General features: G+C 46.4%; 1 protein-coding gene across 7 annotated transcripts in view; it reads right to left on the bottom strand.

Annotated features, from left to right (window-relative positions):
- The window catches only part of AFF3 (ALF transcription elongation factor 3), a 476201-nt gene that overhangs the window by 12006 nt on the left and 446524 nt on the right, over positions 1-17671 (bottom strand). For all 7 annotated transcript variants that reach the window (XM_084754113.1, XM_084754109.1, XM_084754108.1 and 4 more), the window contains 4 exons: positions 17022-17149; positions 8103-8166; positions 4353-4489; positions 667-738 (listed from right to left, as the gene is read on the bottom strand). In XM_084754113.1, the coding sequence (XP_084610239.1) occupies positions 667-738; positions 4353-4489; positions 8103-8166; positions 17022-17149 (401 nt within the window). The remainder of the gene's footprint in view (positions 1-666; positions 739-4352; positions 4490-8102; positions 8167-17021; positions 17150-17671) is intronic.

The following is a 17671-nucleotide window of genomic DNA, read 5'->3' as shown; positions in this document are numbered from 1 at the left end:
CAAGAGCGGGGCCTTGCAACATGAGGGACGGGACGGGGCAGCAGAGCAGATGCTGTGCGGACAGTTAGCACTGCACAGTCTTTACCCCTGTAATCCTAAATAGAGGATTATTGATTACCCATTAGCTAGTATGAAAGATATGCCTTGATTATCTAGGTATAATGAGCAGCCCCTTGATTCAGCGTATCGATAATGCTAATGGGCTGTGGGTTTCTATGCATACTAACTTGTTATGCAAAGTAGCTTGTCAATGATTTTGACTGCTTCTAACATGCTAAATACAGGAAAATTCCATTTAGCACAATTCATGTTGAAATGACTGGGGTGGGACCTCTTGTTTTTATTTTGTTTGATTGTGTGTGTATGCACACATGTGTGTATGTGTGTGCTCATGCCTGTCCGTGCATGTGTAGAGGCCAGAGGTCAGCACTGGGTTTTCCACCTTATTTCTCCGAGACAGGGAGCTTGCTGGTTTTGGTTACCCTGACTGGCTGGTGGCACCACTGTCTCCCCGTGATCTTCTGGTCACTGTGACTTCAGGGCATCGTAGTGAAGAGTGGTCTGAACCTCTCGGCTGTTGGAGCAGCTTGGGATTAAGTGGGTCAGAGGTATCAGGCAGTACAAGGCAGCTCAGCACTGCATCTGCAGAGCTGGGGTCGTACTTACCAAAGTGCAGCAAGCTGCTTGTCCTCTGGTGTGGCATTGGGGCCTGAGTGGGTTTTTAGTCTCATAGCATACCTTTAAAAAAGATAAATAAAAAAAATTAAAAAGTGCTTTCTGAGTACCAACAGAATCTTTTCTATGGTGGTCCCTTCTTCACCTCACACTCAGGTATTCTTTCTTTGGCTTTTCTTATTATGTACACGTGTGTATGTGTCTGTAAGTGGGTACGTATGGGTGTGGCTGCCCATGGAGAACTACTGGGTTTCCTGGATCCAGTCGTGGTTGTGAGCTTTGGGGCTTGAACTTGGTTCCTCTGCTCAAGCAGCCCATGTTCTTAATCACTGAACCAGCTCTCCAGCTCCATCACAGATGTGTTCGTAGTGCTGACAATCCTGCCATAAAAAGCTAGCTGACGAGGGCTGGAGAGATGGCTCAGAGGTTAAGAGCACTGGCTGCTCTTCCAAAGGTCCTGAGTTCAATTCCCAGCAACCACATGGTGGCTCACAACCACCTATAATGAGATCTGGTGACATGGAGGCAGAATACTGTATAAATAATAAATAAATCTTTAAAAAAAAAAGCTAGCTGACGGCATTTCTGCAATGACAAGAAGGAGGTGGCTTTTAGGACGGTGCTTGGCTTTCTGCTCTTTAAGGACACAGAACTAACAGGAGTGCTGCAAGCTCGAGAGCTGTTCACAAACATGGAGAAGCGCCTGCGCCTGTTTCCCCTACATTTTGTCTGCAGAGTCCCTGAGAATGGAGGTGAAGCTCACCCTGGTGCCTAGGTGGATGCTTAACCAACCTCTCTCTTGTTACATGTGACTCGGTATCTGACAACACTGTAGCCCTCCGGAATACACTTTAATGTCCGTCTTTCTCTGACAAGTGTTAAGCAAGTGGGTCACTCTTACTTTGCCTTCTCTGAAGTAGGAGGACTGTGGCCGCTGCTTTCTCTCAATGTAATACTTGGTCACCTGCTCAGCGTCTTGAGAGACGAGGCAGTGTGTGCAACGGTGAGAGGGTCCCATGCTAGACTCCCAACTCGCTGCTCATTAGAGTTCAGACAAACGCCTCAACACCTCCAAGTGTCTATTTCCCAGTCTGTAAAGTGAGACTAACACATCGTGACACAACGTGTTGAGGTCAGCCTGGCTTTTACTTTGTGATGCTCTTGGCACAGCCAGCAGCTTGCTGGAAATGATTGGAATGCTAGCCTCTTGCCGCATGGCTGGGACGGTAATGGTAACCTCTTGCCACAGGTTTGCAGGTTCCCAGTGCAGCTTTCCCAGAGCTCGCCCTGGGTAAAACCCTGCCTGTGTGACCTACAGTTTGATGGTACCAACACTTTACACAAACTGATGCATAAAGTCTTTACCTTCCCTTCTAAGTAATGCGATCTTGAGATGGAGGTGTCAATTTTGTTTCAACCATCAGCTGCTTACAAAGCTCACCGGAAGGAAATGGTTTACTGTGTATGTAGCTACATTTCTGTTCTTTCTTCCCTGACGTGCCAGCATACCTTCCACCATTTCCTTTATTATGGAGAAAGTCAATTCAGTTGGTTTTTCGTTTTTTGTTTTTTGTTGTTTTTTTTTTTGGTTTTTGGAGACAGGGTTTCTCTGTGTATCCCTGGCTGTCCTAGACTCACTTTGTAGACCAGGCTGGCCTCAAACTCACAGAGATCCGCCTACCTCTGCCTCCCAAGTGCTGGGATTAAAGGCGTGCACCACCATGCCTGGCTCCTTCAGTCTTAAAAAATATATTTTTAAAAATTTTAGTTGTTTTTATTAGTTTACAAATAATTTGACTATATTGTGGCATTTTCCAAATAAAATTTGTCTTTGTCATTTCTCCTTTCCAACCTTCCGTTGTCCTCTGAGAACCCGGGAGGGAACAAGGGACTTGCTCTCCCTCTTTACTTGTGGATCGACTGTTTAGCCTGGCTCCAGCTCCTGTCCCTCTTTACTTGTGGATCGATTGTTTAGCCTGTCTCTAGCTCCTCTCCCTTTCTGGCTGCTTTCAGAGTTTAAGGTTTTGTTGTCATGTTGTTACATGGGCCTTGCATGGATTGCTTTAGGTTTATCCTATTTGGGGTCCTCTTGGCTTTTTGAACCTGTCTTTTGAATAGTTCAGGGATTTCTAGCTATCATGTCTTCTGATAGTCTTTCTGCTCCATTCTTTCTTTCCTCTCAATCTGGGGGGTTTAGTGATCACACACACACATACACGCACACAAACACACATGAACACACACACACACGCATGAACACACACGCACAAACACACACACACGCACACATACACACATGCGCACACAATGTACACACTTGCACACACACACAAAGCACATGCACGAACATACATGCATACACACACACACACACACACACACACACACACACACACACACATCTTTCCTGACTACGTATGCTGTAGTTTTACTGTGACTTGGAAACTCATTGCTCGGGAGGTAGGCATATTCTCTCCCCTGTAGAGATGCCCCCACCCCGGCTCCCGAGTGTTCTTTAGGGAGAGGGGAGCCAGGTCTGGTGAGTAAGGCCCAAATTTAAGAGGCAAAATAGCCAGTGTTCCATTTACAGGTTCCGTCATCACACAGTTTTGTTTTCATAACCAGCTCCATCTTTCTGAGGTACAGCTGACACTGCGATACACAGTCCCACTGTACACTGGTAAAGCCAGGGCTAACACATCGTCTTTTTATTCATTTGTCTTTTTTTGGTGAGAACGATAAAAACAAACAAAGCTCTCTACTCTGAGGCACACTTTACCATTCACGGTAGTCATCATGCAGGTAAGAACACCTCTCGTCTCCGTTTTCTGGGTGGTGAGGGGAGGCCTCTCACTCTGAGCTATGCTCTCTCTGGGCAGGGTGTCCCGCATCAGTGGGTGCAGCGGGTGGCACATCTGTTTCCTGTGTGTGTCTGATGGGCTTTGTTGTGGTCATGACTTACTTGTCCACTTTACAGCATGGATGTCTTTAAGCAGAACAGTGAAACTCATGGTCATAGCTTGGCTATTTAGCCTCAAGTATTTAATAAGCACAAACTACATGCCAGGTCTCTCCATGGTTTGAATTCCCTGTTGCTTAGTGATACACTGATTGTCCATTTATATGTTTTCTTTTGAGAAATGCCTACTTAGATATAGTACATATTTTTAGAATGAGGTTTTACTATTGTTTTTTTCTCACCACTTTTGAAAAGTAGAATGAATAGATACATTTATTCACCTACGTGACGGAGACTGAACTCAGTGGCTTGTGCAGCCAGGCAACTGCTCTACCACACACTTACATCTCCATTTTCCCCTGTTGACTTTTTATTTGCAAGCAGCATAAAGATGAAATGAATTCAACAGCCAGCACTTCCTAGCTGAGGGACATGGGGACATGTCCCCACTCGTTCTGGCATACCTTCCTTGGACAGTCAGGGAGGCTTTGTGCAGGAGGTGCCCTGCCTCACATAGGAAACAGGGAGGCAAGCCATGTGAAGGCTGTGAGCCCCTCCTCATGCCTGTTTTGGGGGACAGGCGCTGGTTCCCAGTGGCTGGCAGTGCGGCTGCCCCGCTCTTCACTTAGCATCCCCATGGGTACTTACCTGTACTACTTTTCTTGCCCGCCCCACCCCCACCCCCACCCAACGCCATCCTGCTGGAAGCAGAGCTCACCTGATGAGCTCCACCGTCTCTGAGTACATGGTGTATGGGGACTTGGATTCCATTGGCCCTTGTTCCATTGCATTTCCACACTCGATGAAGGACAAGGCTGCTTCGGCGTAGTTCAAGGCCTTCCCAAACTTCTCCACCTGGCCAAGAGAATCAGAGGTGTGTTTCTTAATAAGAGATTTTTTTTTTTTTAGGAGGGGTCACTGCCATAGTTTATATGCTTTGAGATGAGAAACCAAGCTTTTGAGCTCTAGAATCCTGTGAGATAGAGCTGAGAGGGAGAATAAAATAGATACATAGCTTTTCCTGACATCCACAGCTCATTTTCTGCAGCTTCAGGTACCTGTGGTTGATATGGTCTGAAAACGTTATGAGGGGAAGTTTAGAAATAGACAGGATGTACATGTTGTCATCGCTTTCTATTATAATCTTCCTACATTATTATTGGTTACTAGTTACTGTTCATGTCTTTCTGTGCCTAACTGCACATCAAAGACATGCCTGCATGTGAGAAACAGTGTATATGAGGCTTTGAACAATCTGCAGCTTCAAGGAATGCCGCGGGAGCTCGGAGCGGGGAGCCCGCCTCCCGGATAGAAGGGACCTAGTGCAAGCCTCTCTAGGCATTCTCTCAGGTTGCCACTGGCTTGAGGCAAGCGAGTGCTTACAAGTAGGGTTCATGTGACGACTGCCAACGTAGCTCAAAGCTACACCTTTGCAAACTTCTGTTTCCTTCTCCTTAGTGGGCCCACAAATTCATTCCCAGGTGGTGCTAAACACATGTCAAAGTTCACAGGTCTGATGCCAAACATGGGTCTTCATGCCTGTTTCTCTCTCTCTCTCTCTCTCTCTCTCTCTCTCTCTCTCTCTCTCATCTAATCCCCCTCTCTCATCCATCCACCCATCCATCCACCCATCCATCCACCCATCCATCCATCCACCCATCCATCCACCCACCCACCCATCCATCCACCCATCCATCCACCCATCCATCCATCCACCCATCCATCCATCCATCCACCCATCCATCCATCCATCCATCCATCCATCCATCCACCCATCCATCCACCCATCCATCCATCCACCCATCCATCCACCCATCCATCCACCCATCCATCCATCCATCCATCCACCCATCCATCCACCCATCCATCCATCCATCCATCCACCCATCCATCCACCCATCCATCCATCCACCCATCCATCCATCCATCCACCCATCCATCCATCCACCCATCCATCCACCCATCCATCCATCCATCCATCCACCCATCCATCCACCCATCCATCCATCCACCCATCCATCCACCCATCCATCCATCCATCCACCCATCCATCCACCCACCCATCCATCCATCCACCCATCCATCCATCCACCCATCCATCCATCCACCCATCCATCCATCCATCCATCCACCCATCCATCCATCCACCCATCCACCCACCCATCCACCCACCCATCCATCCATCCACCCATCCATCCATCCACCCATCCATCCATCCACCCATCCATCCATCCATCCACCCATCCATCCATCATCTATTTATTTATTCACTTTACAGCCTGCTCGCAGTCTCACCCTCACACCCCCCTGTCCCCTTCCCCCTCTCCTTCTTCTCAGAGAAGGGGAGGCCTCCAAGAGTACCTTGAATCTCATGCCTGGTTTTCAACCTCAACATTGCTAGTTGAGGGCCTTGATTCTGCCTCTTACATTATTTGTAGCTTTATCCCCCTAAATGTCCACCCTCTTCTGTTTCGTGGTTGACAGGGCCTCACTAAAGGGAGGGCTGAGGAGGGGAGGGAAGAGGAGGGAAACTTAAGGCTCTGGTTCACCTTCACAAAAGGAGGCCCAAAGCTGAGAATCAATCGGAACAACAGCTTTGGGGGCTGTGCACTTGTGTGTGTTTATGCTAATCAGCACAGATGCTATAGCACTGACCATTTGGCTGAACGTACCTGGAAAGCCCAGGGCTCCTTACAGCCTCTGCAGCAGTCATGGCTCAGCTTTACAGCGCTGAGCTCTCCCAGTCTAGAACTATGTATTAAGGTTCTGGTTCTAGACCCTGACTGCCGCTCCAAGAAAAAATCACATAGTTTCACCTTGCAAAAAAACAAAAAACAAAAAAACAAAACAAAAACCAAAAAAAACCAAAAAACAACAACAACAAAACAAACAAACAAACAAAACCTCTGTTTTTCCATGATTTATTAACCAAAGAAAAACTGACATTCATACTCTTAACTACTCTCAGCCCCACCATTAAAAATAAATAAATGAATCCCAACTTTCATTAACAATGATAGCTGGGAAAATGAACACAGGACAAAATTCTTACTCATTAAATAAGTCAAAAATTTCATACACTAGAATTCAAACAGGCAGCTGGGTGTAGCGGTGCACACTTTAATCCCAGCACTTGGGAAGTAGAGCCAGGTGTATCTGGATCCCTGAGTTCGAGGCCAGCCTGGTCTACAGAGTGAGTTCCAGGACAGCCAGGACTACACAGAGAAAACCTGTACCAAAAAAACCAAAAGCCAAAAGCCAAAAACTAAAACCAACCAACCAAAACCAAATAACAAAAAAAAATGTTATGATTTTTTTTCTTTTTTTTCTTCTTGCCCAGTAGTGGCCATGCATGACTCAGTTTCCCTCCTTTCTTTTTTCTCTCTCTCTTTTTTTTTTTTTTTTTTTTTTTTGGTTTTTCGAGACAGGGTCTCTCTGTGTAGCCTTGGCTGTCCCGGACTCACTTTGTAGACCAGGCTGGCCTCGAACTCACAGTGATCCACCTGCCTCTGCCTCCCGAGTGCTGGGACTAAAGGCGTGCGCCACCACGCCCGGCTCTTTTTTCTCTCTTTAAGTACTACAGAAAGGGCGATCCACACATCAGTTTCTGCAGATGCCCTAAACTCTCCACCAAATCTCGGGATCATGGGGCTCTGTGGACAAGAATGGTTCCTTGAAACAGTGTCTATTTTCTGATGCTCATCGAATACTCTGCATTACCCAGTGCTCCTTGGCAGTTGACGTCAGATAATAACTGTGTGGTGGGCATCGTGAGGCACACAGGGGAGCAGCTGTTGGATTTACATATCTTTCCCACTGGAATCACACACTCTGAAAGGTATCTGAGATGCCACCTTTATCTCCAGCCCCGACTGATCTTATCACGAACTCCGGATGGGAAGAAAACCAAAAGTTTTCCTACTTATTGTCTGAAAGCTTTAAGATCTCCAAAACTGGAGATCGCCCAAGTCAGAAAAGTTATTCTTTGAAAAGATCAAAGAATGGCGACTGGGGGTGTTAAGTGTGGGTGACCATTTCTACGTTGTAAACTTCAGGGGACACGCTCCTTTTTGGCACACACACTGGGAACAACAGTCTTCCTGAAAAGAGACTTGATTGTGGGCCTGAGCCAAGGAAGAGCCAGCCAGACTAGCCAGAGAGGAAAATGCAAATTTAATTTTTTTCTAATAGCTCCACCCACCGATTGCGTTGGCTCTAGTTACTACTCAGATCTTAAGTCTAAACTGAAATATTCATTTATCCAGGGCTCTCTTCCAGTTAGACATTGCTGAGTGAAGTCATAATTTATTGTGCTATGAGCCTTTGATTATATAAACATTTTTCCATTTAGCAGGCCCAGCCATCCTTGTAATAGATTTTATAATTACCCCGGCTATATTGCCCCAGCGATGAAGCTGCAGTACAAACACAATTTGGACGAACAAATCTGGAAAGAACAGGGTCTCACCATTGCGTCTGCTTTATGCTTCATCCTTTTAGCTTCTTGCATAAAATAGTCTGCACTACGAGGCCTGCAAGAAGAGATCATTAGACGCTGTTATTGCTCAAGCACAAGATCTGTTGAAAACACGTTTTCCTTTCATTCAAGCATAAAGCACAATTTAAAGACTCGGCTTAATATGCAATCACGTATACTTTTTGCACTTTCAAATTACAGCCTGTACATAAAATACATTATTTTTTCTCCTAAGTTAGCAATTCAAAGCCCACTCAATACACGCAGATAGCCTATACTTACAGGTGCTTTAACGTGGTCCCTCGGTGACTAATTAGTGAATAAGGTTTTTTTTTTTTTGGTATGGATTAAAAAAAGTTAAAGATCTTATTTCATAGTATCTACAGAAACACTCCCTTTAACTTAAAAAACTGTAAATATATCTGATAATAACTGTATGGATATGTATAGATATTTATTTGTTCTTGTGAGTGTGTCATTATATACAGAAAAGGTATCTAGAGTTGTATTCATATACATTTAATTATCTTAAAGCCTCACAGAGAACACTACAGAATTGTGATGCAGTATGGTTATGCTCCAGTTGTAACACAGTTAATTGTAAAATGATGTTTACCTTGTAACAATGCACACACGGCATGTATACTCTGGAGTGCTGACTAGCTAGCTGGTAAACAGAAGCATTAGACATGTGTATTATTAAGGCAATAACCCTGGCTAGTGCCAATTCTCCTGAGAGATGAAGGTAATTTGTCCTGACACTGATCTGAATGTGCATAACAGCCCTGAGTCACATTAATGGCACCTTTAAAAATGCTTAGTCTAACAGATTAAAACAACAACAACAACAACAACAACAACAACAACACATCCTTTAAATGCCATCAACATAAATTTCTTTACATTATGTGATCAATAAACCAGCCAGGGTATATGATGTCAGCAGAGACATCAGTCATGGAATGTTTAACAACCTATTATGATATGCTTATTTTTAATGTCTTGTTTTAGATTCTAATGGGTCTTTTACCTCATTGCAATACCAGGTAGTTACAGCATTCCTTTATTCAAAGAGATCAGAATGCTTAGAAAAACAGTACGTACTATGCTAATGAACATAAGTTGATTAAAATATCACATTAATTAACCAAACTAAGAAGCAAAATCAGAATCAAAGCAAATAACTAGTTTTGGGTCAAAAACCATGGGAACAAAAACAAAAACAAAAAAACTATGTGGCAGTGTTGGAGCTGACATGTTGGTTTGTTACCACAAAGATGTGACAATGTAGCTGCAGAATTTCCTGAACGTTAACTGCCTATCTTTCAGCAATTGCTCCTTCACCATTGTGGCTCCCATCTGGGTTTGATGGGTCTCTGGTATGGCTAAAGTTTTCCTTAGTAAAAAGGGCCTGCTCCCATCACTTCTACTTTTCTAGTTCATCTCCTAGGGTCCCACACCAAATGGTTTTTCAGTTGCCTTAACAGAGTGGTCCCCCTTTGGCTACCTTTCGACTGATTTGGCAATTTCCATTGTTACTACTTGTTTGCTTTTGCTTTCAAACAAACCATTTTTAGGGCATTTTTAGATTCACAGTAAAACTGAGAAGAAATTCTGTAGTTTTCATGTACTCTTTGCCCCCTTATATGTACAATCTCTTTGCTAGCAACATCATGAAGTAAAGTGAGTGTATTGCTCCAAGTGACAAGCCAGTGCTGACAATCTGAAGTCTATGGATTAGGGATCATTTCACCGTGGTTCAGATCCTGTGGGTTTGGACCACTGGGTCATGACATGTACTTGCTGCTACAGCCTCAGAAGGAGCAGAGCCGCTTCCCTGATTGGTCTTTGGCTTCACATCCTGACGACACGATTAGAACTCACCTTCAGCCCAGCCCAGACTGACCGCTGAGCTTCAGACCCCGGCCGCACAGTTTGAAGTGAGTTTACCATTTTCACTAGTTCCCTCTTGCTGCTGGATGTGTACACAACTTCCTTTTTAGCACTCTTCTTCTCTGGAGGACGGACCATCTGAGTTGACTTTTATCTTCTCTGGTTTTGGGATCAGTTCCCTTACTCCTTGATCAACATTTCTTGTTGTGTCATCATCTTGCTCCCATTCCTAAAATCAATCTTTGGGGTCTCTGAGGACAAATCTTTGTTCAGGTTAGGTATTCATGAGGGGCTTTGGTCAAAGTCTAGGCAAGGCCCCATGGGTTTTGATGCCTGCCACCTCTGTTTTGAAGCGCTGTTCTTTCTTTCCCCTGCGTGGAATATTCTGCTTTCTGCTTGCTCAGTGGATGTTCACCAAACCCTATCATGAACCAAAGGTCACTCCCCTTGGAGTCTGACTGCTGCCAGCAACTATTCCTGGTAGCACTGCCCATGCTTCTGACATCTTTCCCACGACCACAGAGACCTTGTTATACTGTACTTTGTGGTAATTAATTACCTCCCAGGTTTATAGGGCTACAGTTACTGCATGCGTGCAGCTAGGCCGCTGGGACATTTCAGCAGGAATCAAGCTGTTGGCCTGCTTGGTCTTCTCCAGCCTACAGTAATTCTTGAATTGTACTGAATTTCTTCTGAGCTTAGGGAAGAGTGGTGCCTTCTGAGAGGATGCATCATCACAGCCAATGAGCCAGAGAGTGTCTCCATGGCAACTTGAAATTCTCCACATCATTATCTGCTCCACGCTCTAGTATCTAAGTTTGGTCATTTTCTTTGTGTCCTGTTTTGTAGACCTCACCACTAAAAGATTGTCATTTAAAATGCATTTTGTTCCCATGGGGCGGGGGGGGGGGGAACCTCTCTTGGTCATAAGCTATGGCATCACCTTAAGATTTCACAGGCTTTCTAAGCTACCCTTGGAGATGGCAGTAGCTAATAGCCCCTAATATGGGTTCTTCAATCAGTGCTGTTTTTATCTGCAACACATGAATGCATTTTTCAAACCTGATACGGAGGCTGAGCCACCGACACACAGCAGTGCCAGTGGGTGAGTAACACACCCACTTGTGTGACTGGATCCTGGCAGCTACAACAGTAACCTGCCGTGCTAAAAGAAAGCCTGGTGCCATCTACGGACCATTTACAAACACCCTTGTTAGACTTCTCTTTGCATGTAATGGAGGGCTCGCTATACTAAGCACTGGAAATTGCATGAAGATTGGCCTGTTTTCTCCTCTCAGGTGATTTCTACTGCTATGCTCTTAAATCAGGCCATTATAAAGACATTGCGACTAATGGGACGTCACTCAGACTGTCCGGCGTGGACTCAAAGTAACCTGAAGGTATTGCTTTCCACAGCCATATACCTGTCAGTAAGGAAAATGAAATTACCTTTACCACTGTCACAGGTACAGCATCTGATATATCAAAGGTTCGGAAATCAAACCTAATCATCTCAATGAAAAGTAGATTTTCATTGAGTCTGTTTTTAAGTAGAAAATCTAGAGTTTTTAAGCTCCTATAATACCCTGCACACTATTTTTCATATTATTTTATGATGATCATGAACACACCAATAAAAGTGCAATTGAACAACGTAAACAGAGCTGCATCCAATGCTCCACAGAAGCCAGGATTGGCTGATGGCAGAGTCGGAACTCAGCCAACGTGCACCTTTGTTCTAAGAGTTCTCTGTAACAAAAGCGACTGGTGACCTTGATCCAGACGGAAAGCTTTCATTTCTTCTCTCTTCCACCATTACCCACAAACACACAGCCACGGCTCGGCCCTGAGCCGCTGCGGGTGCTAGTGACCTGACATTCGCAGGCACGGGGGCTTTAAAGCAGCCTTTGCTCTTTGTTCTCCTTCATGGCCAAGGAAGAGAGAGAGAGACAGAGAGATGAATGACCTGGCAGGGAGAGGCTGGCGCCCTGCTTTCTGTAATTCCCACCTCTCTGAAAGGCCGCACTTCCCCATAGCAAGCAAGCATGTTTTGTGCAAGCCAGCAGGGATGAGAGCTCAGTGTTTGAACAAACGGGTTCCTGGGTGTGGAAAAATGAGGATGGTTGACTTGGAGAAAGTGAAACCCACATCAGACAGAGGAGAGCGACAATGACAGCACATGGATTTCTCTCTCACGGACCCCCCCACCCCCCAGTGCCATTTGATGTGCCCTCGCTGTGTCCCCAGCCTTCAGGTGCTTGTTTCGGAAGGAGCCAGAGCTTGCAAGAGGTTAAATGCTTCTTTTTCACACACGAACTGTTTTTGTGGCGCTAGCTTTGCAGAACTGGGTGACAGCACTGAGTGTCCTACTGCCCTGCTCCCCTCCAGTAGTCACTGTTGGTGTTTGGAGACTGAGGCTCCAGGTGCTGCTCCTGGCTGCCTGCACTCACCGCGGTGGATGCCCGCAGCCCGCAGCTGGTGTTTAAGCAGCAAGGATTCAAATGCAGCTTCTGTTTCTTGACGATGACTAAAATCCTAAAGTGCCCGGAACCTGGCTTTTCGGGATGTGGGGGGAAGGAGGGAGGGGAAAGGGGGGAGGAGAAAGGGGGGAGGGGGAGGGGAGAAGGGAGAGGGAAGAGGGGGAGGGGGAAGGGGGGGACACCCTCTTTCCTGTTCCTTGCAGCACTCAAGTACATTTCTCGTGCTGTGCTGGCTCATGGAGTTAAGTTTTTAATCATGGAAGCAACTTTTAATGAAATGGAAAAATCATCATCAGTCGATCTGCTGTTGCTCTCTGAGTTGGGCATCTGAATGACTGATTTGAGCAGTCGGTGAGAGATGCTGCGTCTTTATCCTTTCCCCTCAGGCTTCTCCTTCCGTTTTCTCATTCATCAGAACACAGCAAGGACCCACTTGAGAAAGGGAATCCACTATGGAAACAGTTCTCTCAAAACAAGAAGGTGGGGTCCAGCTTTGTAGCCACAAGGTCTCCCTTAGGACAGCAATGGCGCAGAAAGGTCCCCTGAGTGCCCTGCCTACGACAATACGGCCTATGCAAGAATTCTAGCTGGCTTCCTTTGATTAAGTCACGTTGCAGGATATTCAACCTCTCACAGACGGGAATCTTCCCATCCTCTATAAAATTAAAATCCTTTTAGCTAGAGGATTGCTACACGTAATTACATTACAAATGTCAAGTCCCCGTCCCTTCCTCCCACTCACATTTTACATGCCCCCATGGCCTTCAGTGCTCTGTGTCCCAGGGAGTCCTCACTCAGTGCGGGGGGGGGGGGGGGTTAGGTAGCTCTGCTCCTGTTACTGGCATCATGGGGACAGATGGGACATTTGGTGGATTGGCTGGGTGCTCTGGTCGTGACTGCCTCTTCCATGTGAAATATGGGCAGAGGGCAGCACATCTTTCAGCAAGCAGCAGGCAGTGCTGGCCTCCAGCCCTGCTGTCTTCCAACACAGCAATATGGCGAGCAGGAGCCGGGCTTTACTCCTAGCCAAGCCTTTCGCCACATAGCTCCATGAATCCAGGACTTCTGGACCGAGGCTTCCCACGCCAGATCTGTCTCAGATCTCCTTGGCCAAAGCTCCCGGTCACTAACTAGGACACCAGACAACACACAGCTCGTGCCTTTGTGCTAAGAAGACCCATATCTAAGCTGCGAGGTGAACCAAGCGCTGTCACTCCTTGACATAAATTCTGACACAGTTTGTCTTTTTAAAGGAAAGTCTGCTAACCGTGCCACCGCCACCTCCCTACCAAGGCCATGGAGTAGTAACTGTAATGCCTTTCATGTGCTTGCTTACCTAATGTGGGGGGGGGGAGGGGGGGCAGGGCAGGGGGGCAGGGGCGGTGCCACATGCTAGTCTGCACTTGCGGCTTACCGAGAGCAAGCCGACCTGGATCCCAGGTCTAACATGAGTGCTAGCTCCTTCAGTTCGTTTGCACCCCAAAAGCACTAACTGCTGCTTCATGGGGAGGAAGCACAGGCAACAAGATGTGCGTGACCATGAATTTAAATGTGTTTTCATGCAGGTTCACGGAGAGAGAAAGAAAGAAAAATCCAGGCCCTCCCCATGGGACGAGTATTTATAATTCAGCTGCAGCTATTCAGTGCTCACTCTTGACAGCCTGGCAGAGTCAGTTGTTGTCTGAATTGCATGTTTATTCAACCATTAACAAGTATTTATAATACAAAAGGATGAATTTCCCTTTTTGTTAAAAAAATAAAAAAGGCTACATGACGAAGCTTTAAAAACTAAATGACAGCCTGGCATCTGTTACTTTTTGGATCATGTGAACGGCTTTCCGTTGGCTTCTCAACTGCTCTGGTCCTAATGATCTGGCTCTTTCCTTTCTTCTCCTGGCAGCCTTTGCGTTCCTCTCAGTGCCTGTTGTCGGCCTCAGTGAAGATAGTAAGCAAGCCAAGGAAAGTGGCAGGGGCTGAAGACTTTCCTGGTCAGGAAGCTGGCAGGGAGGAAGTTGGCAGGGTGAAAGAGGAGGAAAAGGAAGTGAGAGGATGGAAGGAAAGGAGGACGGAAAAAGCCAAAGGGAAAGGAGAAGCGAAGGAAGGGTTTGCTTGCATCGCCTGCCTAGGGATGGTACCGCCCACAGTGGGCTTGGCTCCTGCACCAAGCGGCACTCAAGAAAATGCCCCATAAACATCCCCACGAGCCATTCTCAAGGAGACAGTTGCTTTATGGAGGTCTCCTCGTTCCAGGTGTGTCAAGCTGAAGCTAGTAATGGCAGAAGGAAGGAAGGAAGTGGGGTAGGAGGAAGAGTACAGGAAGGAGGAAGAAGAGGAAAAGAAGGGTGATGAGAGAAAGATCTAAGAGGGAAGAGAGGAGTGGAAGAAGAGGTGTGGCCACCGTAGTCACAGGAGTGGTGGCTGTGGTGGCCCTATTCATGTGCGTCTCTCCCCAACTCTGTAGGATCACTGAGAATGAACTCATCACATATCCTAGCTTTGCTCTGTACCTGGCACTTAGTAGGTAGCAACAGACACATGAGACATTTCGCATATCAGGTGACTCTGATCTTTTGACAGACAGCTGTTCTCATCATTTAGAGGAAAGGACAATGTTGGGTCTTTGCCTTCTGGGTTTTAAGAATCTCCCCGTAACTTTCTTAGATGAGTGGCTGTTTCAGTTGCATGTTTATTTTACTACTAGAGATTTCGTAAGAAAGGATGAGATGAGGCTGAAGGTAATTTAGTCTTCCAAGGAGAAAGCCTGTGTCCTGAAGGCAGAAGATGGTACATTGAGCACCTCAGTGTCTGTTACTTCCGTTACTAGCTGTCACTCCGAAACACAAATTCCACAATGACCTTAAGTATTAGACCTTAAGCACTGTCTTCAGAAACGGCTGGCTTTCACAGGGATTCATAGCTAGTAACAAAAAATATTAGGCATTGAGGTGCTCAAATTATCAAAAGTATCCACCACAAAGTCCTAAAGAAACTATAGCTGACCACCCCTGCCCTCCTGAGAGCAGATGGCTCCTACCATCATGCTCAGCAAAGGGGAAGTGAGTGAGGTGGGCAGCGCAGTTGAAGGGAGGGAGGGTGGCATGCGTGGAGCTGGCATGCAGCCACAGTGGCCACAGGAACAGGTGAGACCTTGTTCCCCAGATTTAGTTACCTTAGTTACCTTAGCATGTGCTTCCTAAATGACACAAAGATGAGCACTTGGCTTCCAACCCCAAAACTCTGTGCCCTGGTTGATGTATAAAGCCCAGACCACACTTGAAAGACTACGGCTCACTCTGGGTCTGACAGGGAAGCACCTAACACGTGTGTATACTTAGGTGAGGGTGAGGGCTGTCGAAGAGTGAGCAAGAGTGTGGTCTCTGCACAGTGCCTGATACTCCCCAGATGCTGCAGCTTCTGTGGTACCCCTAGGAGGGAAGACTCATCTGGTGTTAGTGTGTTCTCTGGGAAGGCGCTGGGAGATGTCCAGACCAGTTTAGATTGTGACTTCCAAGGGGCTTATGGCTTGTAGTCTGTCTCTGCAGTTGGACTGTAAGCCACCAGAGGGCAGGAATCTCCTGCACGCTGTTTCTGAAGACTTCATTTATCCTGCCCCATGGCCACGCCTTGCATGTGTGTGGGTCAGCTAACAATGGATTCAGGCCGAACACATGAGCCCCATCTTCTGCTTCCTGGACACCGGCTTCCTCCCTGGAAGACTACACTGTCTCCAGCCTCATCTCACCATTTCTCCTTGTGACTTTCAGTCTCACCAGGGCGTGGCTGGGTGGTCTCCATATTTACCATCCTCCACTTTCTCCTTGTGAATTGACGCTGGCTATGGAAGAGGCACTCAGGTTCCAGCAGTGGAAGTGGACAAAAGATCAAAGGATGCCAAACCGTTTTGTTTTGTTTTTTTGTTTTTTCCCCTACATAAGGCTTGTTTACGATGTTACAAAGAACCTATGTGTTGGAAGAAAAGAGCCTTCAGGAGCAAGTCACTATTATTCTTTGGCCATTATAATTAACAAAACCCAAAGTGATTCTTTCTGATAGCGTACCTCACCAACACCCCTTAATCCACATTTTTAGAAATAAGACTCACTGGAGGGATGGGGGGGGGGAGCGCGAGAGAGAGCGAGCGCTTAGCGGTAAAGAGTATGCTCTGTCCTTGCAGGGGACTTGCATTTGGTCCCAGCACCCACTGCGGGCTGTTGAAACCTAAAGACCATGGCCTGTAGCTACAGGGGATCCACAAGCACACACGTTCATGTACACATACCAGACAGACACATACATAATTAAAAAAAGAAATAAGACCCATTAGTGCAGCTTGCCTCAGTATTCTGAGGTCTTGAGTGCCAACCCCATTAGCCCTGGTTATCCCGACTACCCAGGCGTGCACACATTAGAGCTTCCTGTGAGAGGCACATTTAAGTGACCATATCATGCCAGGGCAAACAGGCACATTGTAAATGAGAGGCGACGGTATTTTTACTACTTTCTCCATCCTCATCATATAAAGAAGTTTTAAACTTACATGTCATCGAAGATCAACTTCTGTCTCTTGCAGTCCCTGAGGCCGTTGGAACCTGGAGACCATGGCTCAGTCTGCGGCCGTGACTTACTATGGAGGATGCCATTTTCGGAACTGTTGTGAGAGGCCTTCTAAACAATAGAAAAGAAAGAGGCCACTGAGACACAGGCCACCTGGCTGAGAGAGCCACTAGACAGCACAACCTTTCACCTACACAGTACTGCTCTGTTCTATACTAGGGATGATGGTGATTTTGTTTCAACAAAGATAAAGTAGTGCAGGCTGTGTATTCTTTATCCTGGGGACCGCAAGGGACTGAATATCTGGGCGAGACCCAGGCCTAAGTAGGAAACTGTTTCTCCTCATACATGTATTAATTATATATACATTAAAGCAACTGCATACCGTATACTTTAAAACAGTGTTGTAACTTTTTTTTTGCCCTGACCTATCCTAGGAGGAGGTCAGGTGTAGAGACATCCATCTGCAGAACTAGGATGCTGTTCAGCAAGACTCAGCTCTTGGAGCCCGTTGGATTAGGGATGCCCAGCCTGTGCATGCCTGGATGGCAAGCTGAGGACTTCTGCACCTGTTGTCACATGCTGCGCTCGCAACAGTATCAAAAAGGAGGCTCCATGCCTTTCATGGATGGG

The sequence above is a fragment of the Acomys minous genome, assembly GCF_964271855.1.
Source record: "Acomys minous genome assembly, chromosome: 13".
Taxonomy (NCBI): Eukaryota; Metazoa; Chordata; class Mammalia; order Rodentia; family Muridae; genus Acomys; species Acomys minous.
Note: the sequence above shows the minus strand (reverse complement) of the source record. Positions and strands in the feature narration are given on the sequence as shown.